The sequence below is a fragment of the Podarcis bocagei genome (genome assembly GCF_964188305.1).
Source record: "Podarcis bocagei genome assembly, chromosome: 14".
Taxonomy (NCBI): domain Eukaryota; kingdom Metazoa; phylum Chordata; class Lepidosauria; order Squamata; family Lacertidae; genus Podarcis; species Podarcis bocagei.
In genome coordinates this window covers 7639673-7658244 of record NC_138139.1, presented here as the reverse complement: position 1 = coordinate 7658244, position 18572 = coordinate 7639673, and the positions used below count along the sequence as shown (strand labels likewise).

At 45.4% G+C, this 18572-nt stretch overlaps 1 protein-coding gene across 1 annotated transcript in view; it reads left to right on the top strand.

Annotated features, from left to right (window-relative positions):
- The first annotated feature begins 495 nt into the window (after positions 1 to 495).
- Positions 496 to 18572, top strand: part of ZNF592 (zinc finger protein 592) — a 42282-nt gene continuing 24205 nt past the window's right edge. Inside the window, exons 1-2 of the mRNA XM_081169192.1 lie at positions 496 to 605; positions 12297 to 14680. Coding sequence (XP_081025318.1) covers positions 12305 to 14680 — 2376 coding nt within the window. The 5' untranslated portion in view covers positions 496 to 605; positions 12297 to 12304. The remainder of the gene's footprint in view (positions 606 to 12296; positions 14681 to 18572) is intronic.

Below are 18572 nucleotides of genomic sequence, written 5' to 3'. Positions count from 1 at the left end.
CTGAAAACGCTGGCAGCGTTAAGATAAATTCAGCAGTGTAAATAAGTTTTGATGGGTGTACAGTAATAATGGAAAACCGATTGGTATAGTTTTTGTAAAATAAGAAGGATTTATGACATGTAAAATGAACCATGGTGGAAAGAGAAGAAGGGAAGTCACTGATATCTTAAGGATGTGAAATGTAAAAGGGGAAATGTAATAAAAATTATACAAGAAAAGAAACGGCGAGGCTGCTGGCGTGAAGGCGAGCGGCTCCGAAGGAGGCTGGAGGGGGCGAGCTGGGTGGCAAAGCCGGGCCGCCAAGAGTTCAGGGGGTCGGGGCGGGCCTCCACTCCCAACCCGAGAGGCGCAGCTCCGGAGACGCATCCGCCGAAGCCCGGCCGCCGCCGCCGTCCCCTCCCTGCCCGACCCGGGCGCTCTACTCGGCCGCGTCCCGCTCACTGCGAGGCCGCCGGGGCGAGTGGGCCCGTCCTCCGAGGCCCCGCCCCGTGCTCAGCCCCTCCCGCGCCCTCCGCCGCCATGTTGAGGCAGCCGCTGCCCGGCGCTGGGTGAGGCCTGTGCGGGCCCGGGCGGCGACGGAGCCCACCGCGGAGCTGACGGTGTCGGTAAGTGCCGGCGGGGCGAGCGGGCCGGGGCGCTTGCGGCCGGGCCTGGCGCGGGGCGCCTCCCTCGGCGCCTGGCCTAGCGCAGCCGCGGCCCCTTCGCTGGCGCAGGCCCCTCTCCTCGGAGGCTCCCCGGGACTCGGGTAGGCGCGCAGGCAGGGAGGCGGACGGGCGGGCACACCGAGCCCCGTGGCAGGCGCGCCAGAGCGGCGACCCCGGTTCCGCCGCCAGCCAGAACCCCATTTTGCGGCGGCGGCTCCAGGCTCACGCCATGCTCTCCGTGGGGTTGCGGGGCTGGGGGATGCCTGCCTGCACGCCGGCCTCCCCTGCCTGTGGGGCAGACCCACGGGCAGCGTGCCTCTTGCCCATCGCCATCCTCATCCGGGACCAGCCTGCGCCAGACCCGGGCAGCCTCCGTGCGCCACCCCACCGATTTGCACGTCCAGACGAGACGTCTGCGCCTTGCTCCCCCCCGCCGCCTCCGCCCTCTCCCCACTTTCGCAACCCACCCCCGTTGCATTTTATTTTTTATTTTTTGGGGGGATCAGAATACTAATAGGGTGTCAGTGCACCTCTCTCTCTCTCTCCTACAGCTGAGTGCAGTCGCGTCACTTTAGGGGCAGGGAGATCGGGAAAGTGGCCCTAGAGACCTCCCGGCGTTGGAGCGGGCATTGCCCTTGGCAAAATCTCTGCCTTGCTGACCTGCCCCAGAGGTCGGGCAAGGTGTCCTCTTGTGGGGATGCCCACAGGCAGGCCAAATAGACGGGCAGGGCATCCCTCTGAATGGCTATTCAGGATGCTGTTATAGAACGACCACATACCTCCCACGTACTGGGATGATTTATTTGCCCCCACCCAGTTGTAGGGGTGCCCCACACTTTGCTCCCCTTTGTACCGGGGTCACTTTACGCATTGGTTTGATGCTTGTTTTTGCTGCTGTATAGACATTTGGACAAGAGGACACACAGCCCGTCCTGACTCCCTGATATATGCACCTGTATAACCCATGGGTTTGCAAATAAACCTTGATCATGCATGTGAATTTTCCATAGATGCAAAAGCAGAAATTGCAAAGCGTACTGAGCTCACATCGATTTGGCAAAGAGCTGCCTTCTCAGTCTTAAATTCTAGATCTAATAGGGTCCCCCTTGCAGCGCTGCCCACTTTTGGGGTCTCTTACTCTTCTCAACCTTGACAGGTGCCTTATTTATCAGATGTTGGTTTTTCTCCTGCTCCTGTGCCCTAAGCTTCAAAATACCTAACCTGCTATCAACACCACCTCCTTCTGGGCATGTTTACTCCGTTTCTACCCCCAAGTTGCAACATTCATGAGCACTCCCCTGGGGAATTCATATGGTGAGTGCTGCCGAGCATTTCAGTTGGCCAGTGGAAAGCTCCTTGGGGATGCTAAGCTTCAGCTGATTCTCAGATTTCTTCAGAAAGACCAGTCAGGTCTCATAAAATATTTGCAAACTGGTACAAAACATGTTAAGAATCAAGTCCAGTAGATGATATTGGAACTTAATTTTGAGTAAATGTGTCTAGGGTAGTTTGTTTACAATGGGTTGTATTCAACTAACTTTCACAGTAGTGCATTGAAATTAATGGATTTAATTAGTCATGGCCATTGATTTTAGTGGGTCTACTATGAGCAAAAGTTAGTTGCTGTTTTTTTTTATCAAGAACTGAATCATTCCACACGCAGGGCTGTTGTAAGGATATTTTGGATAGACAGATACAATCACCATATTACAGACAGGAGTTGATTATTTCTTTAGTTATTGGAGCAACTCAAGGCTACCCATGACTGAACTAATATTTAAACTGGGAACTCATGATTTTGACATTGAACCAACTCATAGCCTTACAGGGCAATCAGTGATGTGGATCAGAAAATTTCCCAGTGCTTTATTTTTCCATAGAATACTTTCAGTTTTATTCGTTCAGTACTAGCAGTGATTGGACGCTAATTACAAATACAGCATTTGGCAAGCTTGGCAGTTTCAAAATGCTTACTGTTGTTCGCTAAATAAAAGTAAAATAAGCATGCTAAATTAGATCACTCTTTAGCTCCTGCAAATTGAAAAGTATGCTTTACAAATTACCCTAATTTGCGGTGGAAAATTTTCTAGAAGACCCACATCACTGAGCACAATCCTATGCATGTTCACTCTGAAGTATCATCTCCCCTCTCCCACATATATATATATTCAATGAGGCTGATTTTTAGGTAAGTGTGTAGAGGATTGCACTCACTTGCTATTTATTTATTACACTTATATTCCACTTTCCCTCTCTGCAGTTGACCATGGGGACCTAGGCAGTCTCCCACCTAAGCACAGACCAGAAACTTAGCCTTAGCAAGGTTGCTGCATCAAATGTGTTCAAACCATGTTCATCATGGGGATCTGGAAGAATAATAACGATCTAAAGTGTTATTGCCTTGAAGTAAACCCTGCTAAAACTTATGAGATCTACTGTCATGTGATATGTTTCAGGTCAAGCTTAAAAAAGGTTTAACCTCTCTTGCTAGAATGACATTTTTACTTAGATATTGTGAGACAATTCAACATTTTTCTTTAGGGGGGGAGTAGGGTGGGGAAATCACCTTGCAATTGAATGATTATGCCAAAATAGATGTATCAGTATGTCAGGAGCAGAAAAATAATGCTTCAGGCAATGATAACAATAATACCAGAAAATGATTGTAAACATTGGCAAGTTAATTGTCTAGGTAAAGCAGTGTTTAGGCGATGCGGGCGGTGCTGTGGTCTAAACCACAGAGCCTAGGACTTGCCGATCAGAAGGTCGGCGGTTCGAATTGCCGCGATGCGGTGAGCTCCCGTTGCTTGGTCCCTGCTCCTGCCAACCTAGCAGTTCGAAAACACGTCAAAGTGCAAGTAGATAAATAGGAACGGAGACGGCGTTTCCGTGCGCTGCTCTGGTTCATCGGAAGCGGCTTAGTCATGCTGGCCACATGACCTGGAAGCTGTACGCCGGCTCCCTCGGCCAGTAAAGCGAGATGAGCGCCGCAACCCCAGAGTTGTCCGCAACTGGACCTAATGGTCAGGGGTCCCTTTACCTAAAGCAGTGTTTATTAAATGGAGGTGTTTGGAGGTGGGTAGTTAGGACTCCACCAAGGAATGAGTATGTGTAAACAAATTTAGACATCTGATTGGTGATAGCAAGTACTCAGCAATTTCCAATAGACGGTTTTGTGACTGTGATACGAGGAGGAGGAGCTGAGCAAGAATACCCACTATGGGTTTTTGGTTGGTGTTGATGGTCCAAGTACCAAAGAGCCAGTAAGCTTAGAAATGAAGTGTGATTTTTTTAAAAAAATGAGAGGTCATGAGAGCTAAGGGGGGTTAAGATTATTCACTAACAGTTTGTGTGAAGACAAGTCCTTGCCTTGAAAAACTCAACACTTAGCAATTTGACATAGGCAATAGAGGAAGGAGACAAAGGTGAAGATAATAGGAAAGAACGTTGTTTGGATTTCGTTGTACGTGCTTAGGATACTAGGTTACTACTTGTCAATTTAGCTTTCAAAACAGAGCAACACTTTTTACAAGAAATGCTTGTCCAGTCTGTGACTTTATCATTGAGGCTGTTCGTTTCAAACTTGCACTTCTAATGTGTTTGCCACCAGCAAAATAAGAGCCTTTCCTTTGGTAGCATTTTTAGTGTCTTCAGTCTGTCCTCTGGGTGTTTTGCAGTGTTACACTTATTCTGTCCCTCTGGTTGACTTGACGTTCGGAAAATTTAGCAAACTGACTGATGACCATTGCTGGTGGAAAAGTTTTTGAATTGTTTCCGCGTCATCTTACTCTTTGGCAATCTCTTTCCCTCTTTAATGAAGGCATTAAAATGCCTGCTTGTTTCTTAATAGCATTAAGATTCTTCAAATCAAGACAGTTTCAAAAGTTAACAGGCAGTTAAGTCTGTGAATGAATTTAAATTGGACAGGTCATTTACAGTGAATGCATAAAGCTGAACTTGTAATTTCTCTTTGTGTTGGGCCTTGTCTCATCTTGATGGGACTATAACTCATAATATTGATGATGATGATGATGATGATGATATTAGTGTGCAGTCCTTATCTCCATTCAGCTTTTTAGTGACCTCCTAAGGTTCTTGCCATTTCCATTTGGTTGATGGGGCAATAAAACTGCACATTTTTGGAAAGGGTTAGGAGCACATATGTGAACCTAGTTGGAAAAGGGCTGTAGCTCAGTGGTGGAGTGGATGCTTTGCATGCAAATGGTTTTGGGTTCGAGTCTCAGCCATCTCATGTCAGTGCTTGGAAAGTCTCCTTTTTGAAATCTTGAGACCTGCTGCCAGCCTGTTTAAACAATAGTGAGCTAGATGAACGAAGAGTCATCTAGCGTATGCCCCTAAAACAAGGTATAATACAATATGTGGCATAAGCTAAGGAATGGCAAAACACAGCCCTCAGGTATACGATTTAAATAAGGAATGAGGAGCCTGTAATCTTTCAGATATTGCTGGACTACAACTCCCATCATCCATGCCAGTGGCCATGCTGGCTAAAGCTGATGGAAGTTGGAGCCCAACAACCACTGGAGGGCCTCAGGCTCCCCTTCTCTGATCTAAATAGACACACAAGGAAAAGGAAGGAGTAAGTGGGTAAAGAATATTGACCCAGGATGTGTAGCAAATCCTAGAAGGCTTAACATTACCATCCCTTGGACATTTATTATGAATTGTAGGACTGCACGGAATGTTCTTCTTTGCATATTTTGTATCTGCAAGGAGGATACCAGATTATGATTGATGGATGCACACTTCTTCTTGGCTCTCATTGATGTGGTTTCCAAACTGAAGCTAGAGAGGGCAGTTCATAGAATATCTGAGAGATGACCAATGAGCCTCTTAAGACCCTGGTATTTAATGAAGGCAGTGAATATTTTCACTCCTGTATTTGGCATCACCATTTTAAGTGTGCATCATGCTATATTTGCATATTTTAAATTTTGCAGAGTATAATGGAAGTCTCAATAGAGCACTATGAGCAAAGGAGGGTGCTAGGATAACATAGGAGACTGAGCCAGACCACTGGTCAGTCGGGCCCTATATTGTTTAAAAATTCTGGTTATCCATGGCTTTCCAGGGTCTTGGGATGAGACTTCCTGTCAGGGAACTGACATCGGAGGGAGAGGCGAAGGGGAGGCTCCCAGATGATGCTGGCGAAGGACCCAGCACCAGGGGGAGAAACAGCTCAGTAGAGGGGGAGGCCAATCAGCGCAACACCAGGGATAAAGGGGGGCAGACGGGGGAATTGGAGGGAGGGCTCCAGGACTCTTCACTGGACATCAGTGAGGAGAGGCCAGGTCCTCCGCTACCCATGCCTTCCCTGCGCAGAAGACTCCCGCGCAGTGAGAGGAGGAGGAGGAGACTGGGTGTCAAACAACTTTTATGTTGGAAGAGGTTCAAGAAACGCCCACTGATGGATTCTGCCAGTGACTGAGGCAGCCGCGATGAGAAGGGGCTGTGCAGTCAGAAAGGTTTAACAAGTCAAATTAACCCGAGAAAGGCAGCAGCTTACGCACGAGTAACTCATACCTATTACACTTCCATATCACCTGTTACCAAATCCTTTTAAGAGGAGATATAGGGGAATTGAATTTTTGTTCTTTTGCTGAACTATGGTCCCATCCCCATTTGTGATTATTGATTTATTTAAATAAATGGATAAAATATTTGCAAGTAACAGTTGTGACTGCATTTGGAACTATAGCAACACCCACAGCTCCCACTTTCCGAGCTTTTCCAGCTGTTTCATGAGGATTTGGATTGTCTATGATGGCTTTGCGATGTCTGAAATGTCTTGTTACATAGTCTGATGCATTAGGAGCTCAAATGTTTCTGTTGGTAGTGGATGCTACAATTCTCTCTCAGAGAGAAAAACTACCATCCACAGACAAGTTGCGGCTTGAGTAATCTATCCGGAAGTGTTATCTTATTGCCACAATATGAATTTTGTATCATGGAAACTTTAAGAAAGTTCTATACATTGTAGTTTTCCAAAGAGGTCATACACTAATAGTAGAGAATATACAGAAATGGGCACGTAAAATAATCATCACTGTGAAGAAAAGCTTTATTTCAGTTCAGAGAAAAGGTTAGTTAGGAATGGCAGGGCAGGATACTATTACAAATATACTAGCCATGATGGCTCTGCTCTGCTTCCACACTTGGGTGTGCTTGATTAAAAGGACGGTTAAGTCCAGTCAAAGGCGACTATGGGGATGCGGCACTCATTTTGATTCAGGCCAAGGGAGCCAGCATTTGTCCACAGACAGCTTTCCGGGTCATGTGGCCAGCATGACTAAATTGCTTATGGCGCAACGGAACTGGGACATCAGCCAGAGCTCACGGAAACACCGTTTACCTCTTCGCTGCAGCGGTACCTATTTATCTACTTGCACTGGCATGCTTTCGAACTGCTAGGTTGGCAGAAGCTGGGACTGAGCAATTGGATTACCATTTGCTGGAAACTGCAGAAGGAGAGAGTGCTCAAGCTTGGGTCCTGCTTGCGGGTTTCTCACGGGCCTCTGGTTGGCCACTGTGAGAACAGGATACTGGCCTAGATCCAGCAGAGCTTCTTAAGTTCTTATCATCATTAGAGTGCATAGAGAGAAATGGCTGTCTCCCCAAACATATTTGGCATTGTTTGGCAGCAGATTCAAGACAAATTAAGAAGTATCAGAGTACAGTGGAACCTCGGGTTGCGAACGTGATCCGTGCCCGGGGGCACATTCACAACCCGCAGCGCCACATCTGCACATGCGCGTGATGCGATTCGGCGCTTATGCGCAAAGCGTGATTTAGTCATCTGCACGAGCGCTGAAACCTGGAAGTAACCTGTTCCGGTACTTCCTAGTTTGGCGCGTCCGTAACCCGAAAACGCGCATCCCACAGCATTCGCAACCCAAGGTATGACTGTATAGACTTAGAGCTTATTCTGATGCTACTGGCAGTTATTCAGGGGTGGACTTTGGTAATCTTTTGTAACACGGCGCTGTATGCGAGGCCAAAATTTGGTGTCCCAAAACCCCCAAATGGATCCTCTCAATTATGGATCTTCTCATTTTTGTACCCCCTCGGCTCAGCGCTCTGGGTGGGGGAACCACCTGCACCACCCTAAACCTGGTGCTGAAACTAGGAAAAACTTATTGATAAGTGACTGGATGGGAGGCTGCATTTAAGATGCTCTTATTTGTTATTTAATTTGTAAATAAATAGTACTTATTGCAGGATGACCAGATGAAATTCTTCATCAGAAGATAATGGCCAGCAGAGTAAGAGAGCATTAAAGAAACATTAGACAAAATCATGTTGGCTAACTTACTATTAGCCTTGGCACAGTGGACTACAGTATCCATATTCAAAGGCAATATACATCTCAGATACTGGGGGTGAATAACAATGGATGGCTGTAACTATTGTACTCTTTGCTTTTGAGCTCCCAAATGACAACTAGTTGACTATTGTTGAAAATGGAACACTGAATTGAGCTTTAGTTGTAACAAGTGAAGTTTTTAAGTATAACAAAAGTTTTAGAAGTGAAATTAAAACTGCCCATAGCTTTATAGTCCTGGTTTAGATAACCCTGAAGTCCATGTTTTGTAGACTTTGGAACAAGCTCGGCTTACACTCTCATGCGTAACTTTACGGTCTGTTTATTTTTTGCACAGCCTTTCCCAACTTGATGTCTTCTATATGTTTTGTACTCCAGTACCCATCAGCACTAGTCAGCCTGACACTAGCCAGTGGTAAGTGATAGTGGAAGTTGTAGTCCAAAACATCTAGAGAACATCAAGTTGGGGAAGGCTGGCTTAGCAGAAACCATTATTTTCTGTGATGGGCTTCCTGTCTAAAGCACTGGAAACTGTGGATTGTCTGAACTGCCCAGTCTTTCTTACTGGGCATAGTTCATAGACTGGGCATAGTTCATAGTCTGTCACTCACCGTCACCTGGGATGATCTTCTGTGCTTCTTAATCTTTTCAGTCTTTGGTCTACACAAGAAAATCTGTTTTCCCATCTTTTCAGACCCTTTCAAATACATACCTGCATTCATCCCAGTCTTGTGAAGAATCATTAATTTGGGGTAGAGCACAGTACAGTGTGGCTTAGGGTATTTTTCACACTTCAAGGCTTCCAACAGCAAAGTTTTTTAAAAAAGGAAACTTGCATAGAAACCATTAACCTTTCTTTATGAATCATCTGTGGTAGGCATGATTCCCTAATGTAGAGTTTTTCAAACTTAGGTTCAGAGACCACTTGTAGCTTGTATGTTTCAGTGAGGTGTTCTGCAGAAGAATTGCAGAACAGTCAAGTACATCTATATTTGGCCCCATGCTTGTTTTTTCCCCTTTCTGACAGTGCAGATGAAGGCTGATTTCACCAGGTTTGGCTGTATCTAACAGCTGGCAAGACTCTTGCTTAAGGCCTGTGGTTTTCAATGAATTGTAGAGTTTGAAGTCCAAAATATGAGGTGGTGCAGGGGTGGTGCCTGGCTAATTTTGAACCCTGCGCTGCATCCTGGCCTAGCACTCATGATTTTCATAACAAGGCACTTTTTTAAATACTAGTTCTGCCTGAACATGGATCATCCTGGGCCCTGTTCTTGCTAGTTCATCCATTTTTACAGTGAAGCAGCATGATCTTGGACCAGTCAATCTCTCTCAGCCTAACCTATCAGAAATGGTGGTTCTGAAGATAAAACAGGATGGTCCTTACATACGCTAATCTAAGCTCCATGGAGAAAGGGCAGTATATAGATGAAGTCTGATTCTGTCTTTGCCAGTTGGGTTTTCTGCCATATTCAAATGAAAACATTACTTGAAGATGATGCTTCTCATATTGTAGCAGCTGACACACTCCTTGAAGCATTTGAACTGATGTCAAGAGAAGCGTGTCCAGCAGTCTTTGCCAACCTGGTGCCCCCCCAGATGTTTTGAGTTGTATAGGAAGATGCCTTATATCAAGTCAGATAATTGGTCCATCTAGCTCAGTATTGTCTACACTGATTGGCAGCAGCTCTCCAGGATTTTAGGCAGGGTTCTCTCTCAGCTATACCTGGAGCTCCCAAACACCCTGGAACTTGTACGTTTTGGCTCCCAAACGCCGCAAACCCAGAAGCGATTATTCCAGTTCTTTTGGAACCCGAACGTCTGACGGGGCTTCTGATTGGCAGCAGGAGCCGCAGTTTGGTTTTCGAACATTTTGGAAGTCGAACGGACTTCCGGAATGGATTCTGTTTGACTTCCAAGGCACGACTGTACTAGGGATCAAACTTGGGCCCTTCTGTATGCAAAGCAGGGGAGCTACAGTCCTTCCCGTATCAGCTGGGCAGCCAATAGGCAATGTAGACTTAGCCCCTGTTCTGGCTGGGGCTGGTGGGAATTGGAGCCCAAAACATCTGTAGGGCTCCAGCTTGGCAAAGGCTGGAGTTTAGGATACCATACCCAGGAGCTCTTGTGCTATATAAAATGGCATGAGTTTTAAGTTCCAGCTTCTGCAGTTGTGTTTGGCTTCTGCAGCAGGAGAATGGGAGAGTTTCCCCTTTAACTTTATGTGTTGTCACACTTGACAGCTTTGGAGGGCACATCACAGAAAGTGGACTTTGCTCTTTGTATGACCTTTGTGCAGTCTGGAGCAAAATAATTATTCCCTTATATCATCACCCTGTGTGTGCAACCCAGAAAGGCATGAGGTAAAGAGAAGGCATCGCTGTGAACCTTTCTATCAGCCAGGAAGGGATTGCTCTAATGCGTATTTTGGCACTGTTTCCTCTGGTGGCTGTACACCAACTGCAAATAATCAGTTTATGCCACACTTTAGTCCCTTTCCCTCCTTGGCTGGGCTTGCTGCAAGAAACGTACCAACCGTAACAACAAAAAAAGCAAGGCAGCATCTGGTAAACGACACAAGAAGAATGATGAGAACCTCAGGGTGCCAGCAACACAAGGTTGTTTGTTTATTATATAGAGGGAACCTGCAACAAAGTGTTGCAGTGTATCCTCAGCCCTTAACAGGAATTCTCCTGTTCAGAGCTCTAGCCAGCCTGAAAAGATGCCTTGCAGTGCTGTTCAGGGCTTGTGGTATGTGGGGGAGCTTTTCTTTCCCACGCTCCTCCTTTCCCTCGCCATACGATAAAAGAGCTATTAGCCCTGAATTTGAGCACTTTTTTGCTATGATGTGTGAAGATAGAGGGGGAGGAGATTCTGGAGAGCAGGAAAAGGAAAATATATACTGTTTCAGCCGACCTGAATATAAGCCAAGGCACCTAATTTTAGCGCAAAAAAACTGGGAAAACTTACTGACTCGAGTATAAGCTGGTTCACCACACCACAAATCTGGTGGTGGTGGCAGCAACAGAGGAAGAACAAGCAGCCCGAAAGGGCTCCTTTGCGGGCAGCGGCGGCGGGACCAGCTGCGAGAAAGGGCTCTTTTCGGGCCGCTCGTCCCTCCTGCTGCCACCTCTGCCACTCGCAAGAGCAGGCATAGGAGCCGTGGTTGGGAGAGGCCTGGCTCGTTCCTCCGCCGCCACTGCCCGCCTTGAGTATAAGCCGAGCAGGGTTTTTCCAGCATAAAAAATGTGCTGAAAAAGTCAGCTTATACACGAGTATATACAGTATACTGTTTTTGTTTTCCCCTATACTGAAACCTCCCTGTATGGTGCAGGTATGAGATTTTTTAAAAATCTGATGGCATTTCTCGCGCCCCCTCAGGATACAGTAAGCCACTTCCAAGTGGGGTAGCTGTGTTTGCCTAAAGATAAAGCTTCAGTGGTCTGGAGCCTATTTGCATCTCTTAATGTGGGTTCTAGTCCACGAAAGCTTATGCCGCAGTATTTTCTTTTCAGCTGATGCACTCAACTTTCAGTAACTTCTGGAACCCATTGAGCGTCCTCAAGTCCTCACACAACTGGGCTTTTTGAGCCTCTTTCCCCCTTTTAATTTACAAATATTCATTTCTGCATACCTGGGGAGGCCCCTTGACTGTGCATGAACCTTGTCTGTGGACTGTTCAACTGATAGGCACTGGACCAAGACGTTTTGCTATTAGAAAGAGTGGCATATTTCTCACACCCCTGGGTTATCATTATTTTTAGTATATAATACTGCATCACGATCTGTAGAAGGAAAATCATAGGCTTTGGGTTTTGAGTATCAGGAACAACAGGTAAATCCCCTTCTGAAAATTTGCAGGGTTCCCTGCCCCTTTCTTGCTGCAGCTGTGTGCAATGGGGAGGAAGTTAGAAAAGGCGAAGCATGCCTCAAGGAGACTGCTTGTGGTCTGTTCATTATAAAGATAACACCTTTCATTCCCATTCTAGAAAGTGTGGGTGTGTCGTCTTCTGAAAAATCAACTGGATCCCTAGAGAAGCCTTCTCTAACACAGGGCCCTTCAAGATGTTTTGGGCTACACTCCTATCATCCCCAGCCAGCATGGGCAAGGAATGTTGCAAATAGTAGTCCAAAACATCCAGAGAGAGAACCAGGTTGAAGAAGTTTTTCGTAGAGTATAGGAACTACTAATAGAACCGTAGGCATGTTTCTCTACTGTTTCTAGAACTCAAATCTTGACATTTCTAGAAAGAGAGATAAATTCAGAAAATGCACACCGAGAATGCTTTTGACAATGTTTTGCTTTTTTGTAGTTTTCATCATGGGGGACATGAAAACTCCAGACTTTGATGACTTGCTGGCTGCTTTTGACATTCCTGACCCAACCAGCCTTGATGCCAAGGAAGCCATTCAGACAGCTGGTGAGGAGAACGAAAACCATCTCAAGCAGTCTGGGATTTGTATAGATGAAAGCGCATCCTTGTCCCACGCAGCGCCAGCTTCTGACATTCCAGTTGTGAGTGTCATTGTGAAGAACACGTGCCGACAAGAGTCATTTGAAGCAGAAAAGGAAGGCAACCACCTAGGACCAGGCCTGCTGCACAATGGATTCCGGGGGTCTGAACTTCCCCTGGAGACTCACAATTATGGGAAATTTGATTCCACTTTCATCAATGGTGATGGCTTGAGGAACTATCCTGAAAAGTTGGAACAGACAAAGTCAGAGCCCTTACCAACATTCAGTCAGTTCAGCCCCATCTCCAGCCCTGAGCCGGAGGATGCACTCAAAGAGAACAGTATTGTAGATAAACCCAAACATGTCCAAACTCCCTATTTTCCACCGCATCCAATGTATATTCCAACTGGGTCATCTGTGTTAGATCTGCTTAGTAGGACCTTGCCAGAACCAGAGTTTAGTAGGTTTATGTCAACTGGGCCATCGCTGCTAGATCTGCTTAGTAAGAAGATAGCAGAACCCGAGTTAAGTATGTTTGATCAATACTGTAAAAGAGATCCAAAGATAGATATGAATGAACTGCAGGAAAGCAGGGTGGATGCTAGCAAGAGGGAACGTGACAAGAGCCCTGAGAAACGGGAGGGCCCTGTCAAAGACCTTGTGGACACCAATAACTTCCTCAGCGAAGGGTTGCAGCTTGGCAATTTCCATAGCAATAACTTGGGGGAAAGTAAAGGATCTGTGCCTGAAATGAACTACTCCTCTTCGTCAGTTCCACCTCGCCAGCGTATCAAACCTGCCCACTCCAAGCTCTCATCCTGCGTCGCTGCACTTGTAGCCCTTCAGGCCAAAAAGGTTGCAGGCATCTCAAAGGAGGACCAGGGAAACCTGACGAAGGAGTCTTCTGGGCCCTTTAAAGATGGCATCAAGGGAAGCCCCAAGATGCCAAAGTCACCAAAGAGTCCCAGAAGCCCTCTTGAGATGGTGAGAAAAGTCAGCAAGCAGCCTGAATCTCCCCGGAGTGTATGCAGTGACAGCAGTAGCAAAGGCTCACCTTCGGTGGCAACTGGTTCACCCCCAGCAATTCCCAAAGTCAGGATCAAGACTATTAAAACCTCCTCTGGTGAAATTAAAAGAATGGTAACAAGGATCCTGCCGGAAGTCGATGACTTGGGCAAATCTCCTCAAGAATCACCCGTGGATAGCTCAGCAACCGAAGAGTTTGTGAAATCCTTCCCTTCACCAGAACCAAATGCATCCATGGACACTGAGTCATGCAAGGGCTTTGCTAAAGCCACTACTCAAGAGGCAAACCTAGCAAGTCCCCACGTTGACAGTATGAGTGCAGACATTCCTGTAAGCAGCACCCCTGGTGCACCCCTGCTGGCAAACAGCAGCAGCGGGACAATAAAAGTGGGTATTGTGGGACAGCCGTCAAGCAAGAAGCAGCAGCCGGGTGTGGTGGCGCAGCCCTGTAACCCTGCCAGCCTCCTTCCTAAAGCCGTGCACCTAGCCAATCTCAACCTGGTTCCCCACAGCGTTGCGGCTTCTGTGGCGGCGAAATCTTCCGTGCAGCGGCGCGGCCCGTCCCAGCTCACACAGATGTCTGTGCCGCTTGTACACCAGGTTAAGAAAGCCGCTCCTCTTGTCGTCGAGGCATTCAACAAAGTGTTGCATGGTGCCAATCCTGTGCCAATCTATACTCCAAACCTCAGCCCTCCTTTTGACAGCAGTATTCACTTACCTGCGTCTGGGTATTGTTGCCTGGAATGTGGCGACTCGTTTGCCTTAGAGAAAAGTCTCACCCAGCATTACAGCAGGAGAAGTGTCCACATTGAAGTCATGTGCACTCAGTGTTCGGCGACGCTGCTGTTCTTCAACAAATGCAGCTTGCTCAAGCATGCGAGGGATCACAAGAGCAAAGGCTTTATCATGCAGTGTTCTCAGCTGTTCATGAAACCCATTTCCTTAGACCAAATGTTTTCACCTTCTCCAACAAGCTCTTCAACGTCTTCGACATCTCAGACGTCACGGTTGCCCCCTCTTCCGCAAAAGACTTGCGCTGCGCCGGGAAGCGGGACTGGGAGCTCGACAAATGCTCAGCCGGCTTTGCCCCTGTATGCGGACCCGTTGAGACTAATTCGTCACGGATTAAAGTGTTTTGAATGTAATAAGCAGGCACTGGACTATGTTGCCCTAGCAGCACATTATCAGAGAACCTCGGAAGATAATGAGGGACTGGTAAGTCACTTCCTAAATAAAGATCAGAGCTATTTTCTGTTGGGCCTAGATTAAAAACAGCCAGACACTCCAAACGTACATTAAGATAGGCACACGAGATTAGTTAACTGCATCTTTCCATGTTCTTGGGAGCTATACACTATGTGCAAATCTAAGAAAAGTGGCAGGTGACTGAAAAGAGTGTGGAGATGGTGATCTATGATGTGTGATTTAAGATGATTGAATATACAGCATAAACCATTCAGTGCCAGAAATAAATTGCTTCATCCCCTCAAGTTACTGAGGGAGAGAAGAAGAGATTGATGTATTTCAAAGCTATTATTATTATTATTATTATTATTATTGTATAGATTTATTTGTCTAGGTTTTTTTTTTTTTTAAGTAGCTTGCTTTGCTCCATTTGCTGGCACCGTGAACAGCCCATTTCTGGCCAGTGTTCATTCAAAAATATTAACTGGACCTAGCCTTCAGTTCTCTGCCCAATGACATGTAGATAATTATGCAGATGGAAGACTGTGGTCTAAAATAACATGTTTGCATAGCAGCCAATGTGTTGTGTGTGTCCCCTCCTGGTCCACACACACTTCCCGTCTTCCTCCTAAGTGGAAGGAGCTTTGTTTAGCCGTCCAAATTGATCAGTTGACAAACCAATTTCAAACCATAGTTCCTGAAGCAGTCCTGTTTAAACTAACCATAGTTAAAATTAACCACGTTTCTGAGTCTGGACAATATAGCGAGCTGTGATTAATCAAAGACAGAAGTGGAAGCTTTGAAATGCTGCCTCTTTGACTGAAGGGTAGAGACACCATGCAAGCCTGAGACTCGCTGCAGCTTGTTTCTGCTTGTTCATGTCACATGAAACTTTGGTTTAGTGTGACATGCAGGTATGTTCCCCGGGAAATATTTACCTTCTTTTAGACCAAGAATGCAAAAGGTTTCTTTAAACTAATGGTTTTCTGAACACTTCCCCTCTTACCAATGCTGCTTCGTACAAGAAATGAATCTGAAATATGTTGCTACTTCAGTATACAAAAATTGGATAAGCAAGAAGCAAAATAGCAGTTTTGGCACCAAAGTTTTCAGCTCAAAAGCTGTAATACTTAGACAGACTGCAATCCTTGGCACATTTACATGGACATAAGTTATGTTGAAAACAGTATGTGATCATTCTAAGTAAAAGTGGTCAGGACTGTTAAGAACACAGTTAACTCCGATCCAACATTTTACATCTAAATGAGCTGTTGACCTATTTATCGGTTGTTTTTGTTTTTATTATATATTTTGTGATTTATATTGTAACTGCCGTGAGACCTGCAAGTATAGGACAGTATACAAATTTTAATAACAACAATAATAATAAGTGGCAGGGGACCTCATCACACTTTCACTTCCTATCTTCATCTGCTGCTCTCTAGATTGCAGAATTGTTGAAATTCACAAAACAACCTTGGTTGTGTAATTGCACCCCATTGGCCATTGAGGATGTTTCAACAGCAATTTCCCCCCCAGCAATACCTTTACTTACCGGTACTTCTAATCAGCAGTAAAATTGAAGAGGAAAGAGAAATGAAACGAAATGAAAATTCCATCAACAAGCTTTTTGTCGCCCACTCACCTGCTGCATGCGTTTTGCAGCATTATATAGGCTTGCAATTTAGTTTTGGAGTAATGGGACTATTAATTAACAGCCATCTCCATGTTCTAACTCCCTTGCTTTATCTAATAAGCTGCATGTTTTGAAAGCCTTTGGGATTGAACTGTTGAAAAAAAATAATGAAAAAGGTAGGAAGGCTTTGGCATTAAAATATTGAAATAAATTTCCTGTTTAATCCAATAAACTTCATTACCCTTTTCAGTTCTGTTGGGCCCATGCAAGGGGTCAAGTGAAGTGTATGCTTTTTACATGTGCAAGTACATCAGCTGACCAGGTATTATGGCCTGTGGCTGCCACTGACTTTGTTGTTCTGACATCATCCTGTGATGTCATAAAATCCCCAGGAGCATTCTTGGAAGTATTTCACTGGCACAGGACAATGAGTTGTATTCAGCTGGCTTTTACTCAGAGTAGCCTTTTGGCTAAGGTTATTGGTAGCGTTTTACTTAGAGTAAACCTATTGAAATTAATAACTAAGCCTAGCTTAGGTCCATTAATTTTAGTGGATCTGCTCTGAGTAAAAGTTAGTTGAACCCAACTAAATTCCTAGCTGCTTATACAAATACTACTGTGAGGGAATCGGCACCCATGTCCTTGGCACAATTAATTGGAATTACCACATTTACTCGAGTTTAATGCACACTTCAATTTTCAGAACCTTTAAACCAAAAAAAGTATTTGCTGGCAAATGTAAATGTGCCATCGAATATAATGCACACCTTAATTTTCGCAACATAATTTGGCCAAAAGTAAGTATTAGATTTGAGTAAATATGGATTTCAGGCACTCGCTTTCTGATTTTGATGTACTTGTGTTTACAGTCTTCAGGTGTGCTGACTGAAAAATCAGTGTGCAAAGTCTCTAGTTTCAACTGCTCAGTGAAAAGTGATGTAAAGTTCCAGGGTGCAATCTTTACTGATACAACCCAATTTAATTTTTTAAGATCCTTAAATGTGTCAATTCTACAGTGGCTAATGGCTATTCTGTATTGGAAACCATCGGCTAGGATACTGGGGCTGACTGGAAATCTTGACAGTTCCTTGAATCCTGTTGGGTTTTGACTCAGAGTTGTCTTGGCAATCACAGCTCCAGTTCTGTGTAGCTTTTGTAATAGGCGTTTACACAGTTTGCTTTATTCTTAACCCAGTTGGTTGTTGCATTTTTGTATCTTCTGCCCTCCCCCCCCTTCTGTTCATATTTGGGAGAGAAATCACAAAGCCTGCTTAGCCCAGTCTGTAGCCCAGGCATCCCCCAACTTATGCATGATTACATATAGTTGTGTGGCCCATGGCGTGTTTTGAGCCACCTGTTACACACAAAGCATGGAGAAACCACGTATAATTTATTTTAGCTGAACTCCACATGGCTGCTGCAACACGTTAATTAATCCTCAGGTTGTCAACTTAATGCAAAATTATTTCCCAATAGCCTATACATGTGTAGTCATGTGGAGATGTCATATTTGGAGTTGAGCGTTCACTTGGAATAAGCCCAGCAGTGGGAACAGATACAGTTCTGGCTTCCATCTTAAGTGCTATATGCTATATTGGGATTTTTTTGTTCTGGCACCTCTCAGGTGGGCGCTATTGCCATTACAATGGAACCTCGGAAGCTGAACACCTGTTAACTCAAATGTTTCGGCTCCCGAATGATCGGAAACTGGAAGTGATTGTTCCGGTTTTTGAATGATTTTCAGAAACCGAACATCCAGCACGGCTTCCAGTTGGCTGCAGGATGTTTTGGAAGTTGAATGGACTTCTGGAACGGATTCCGTTTGACTTCCAAAGTACGTCTGTATAAGAGAGCAAGGGAGGTGCTCGTGAAGAGTTCTAGCACCTCTTTTTCAGGAAAAATTGCACTGGTTTTACCTGTCTTATTTTGGGGGATTTATTGTAGTTACCAGATGCTTTCTGTAACCACTTCAGCCCCTTCAAGGTAGGGAGTTGAACCAGTAACTGTTGAGGTTCATGCCAGAAAAGAGTTAATATTGACAATGCTGATTTTGCAACACTAGGTGGTAGAGGAAGTAACATGCTCAAAATTGCTATTGGGGAAAATCCATCAATACTCATTTGTAGCTGTGCACTGGTAGGGGCAGCAGTATTGGGCAGCGCAGACAGGGTGGTGTTGCTCACCTGACTTCCCATCATCAAACATCACTGCCAGCTCCTAGAGCAGCCTTTCTCAACCTGTGGGTCCCCAGATAGTGTTGAACTACAACTCTCATCACCCCTAGCT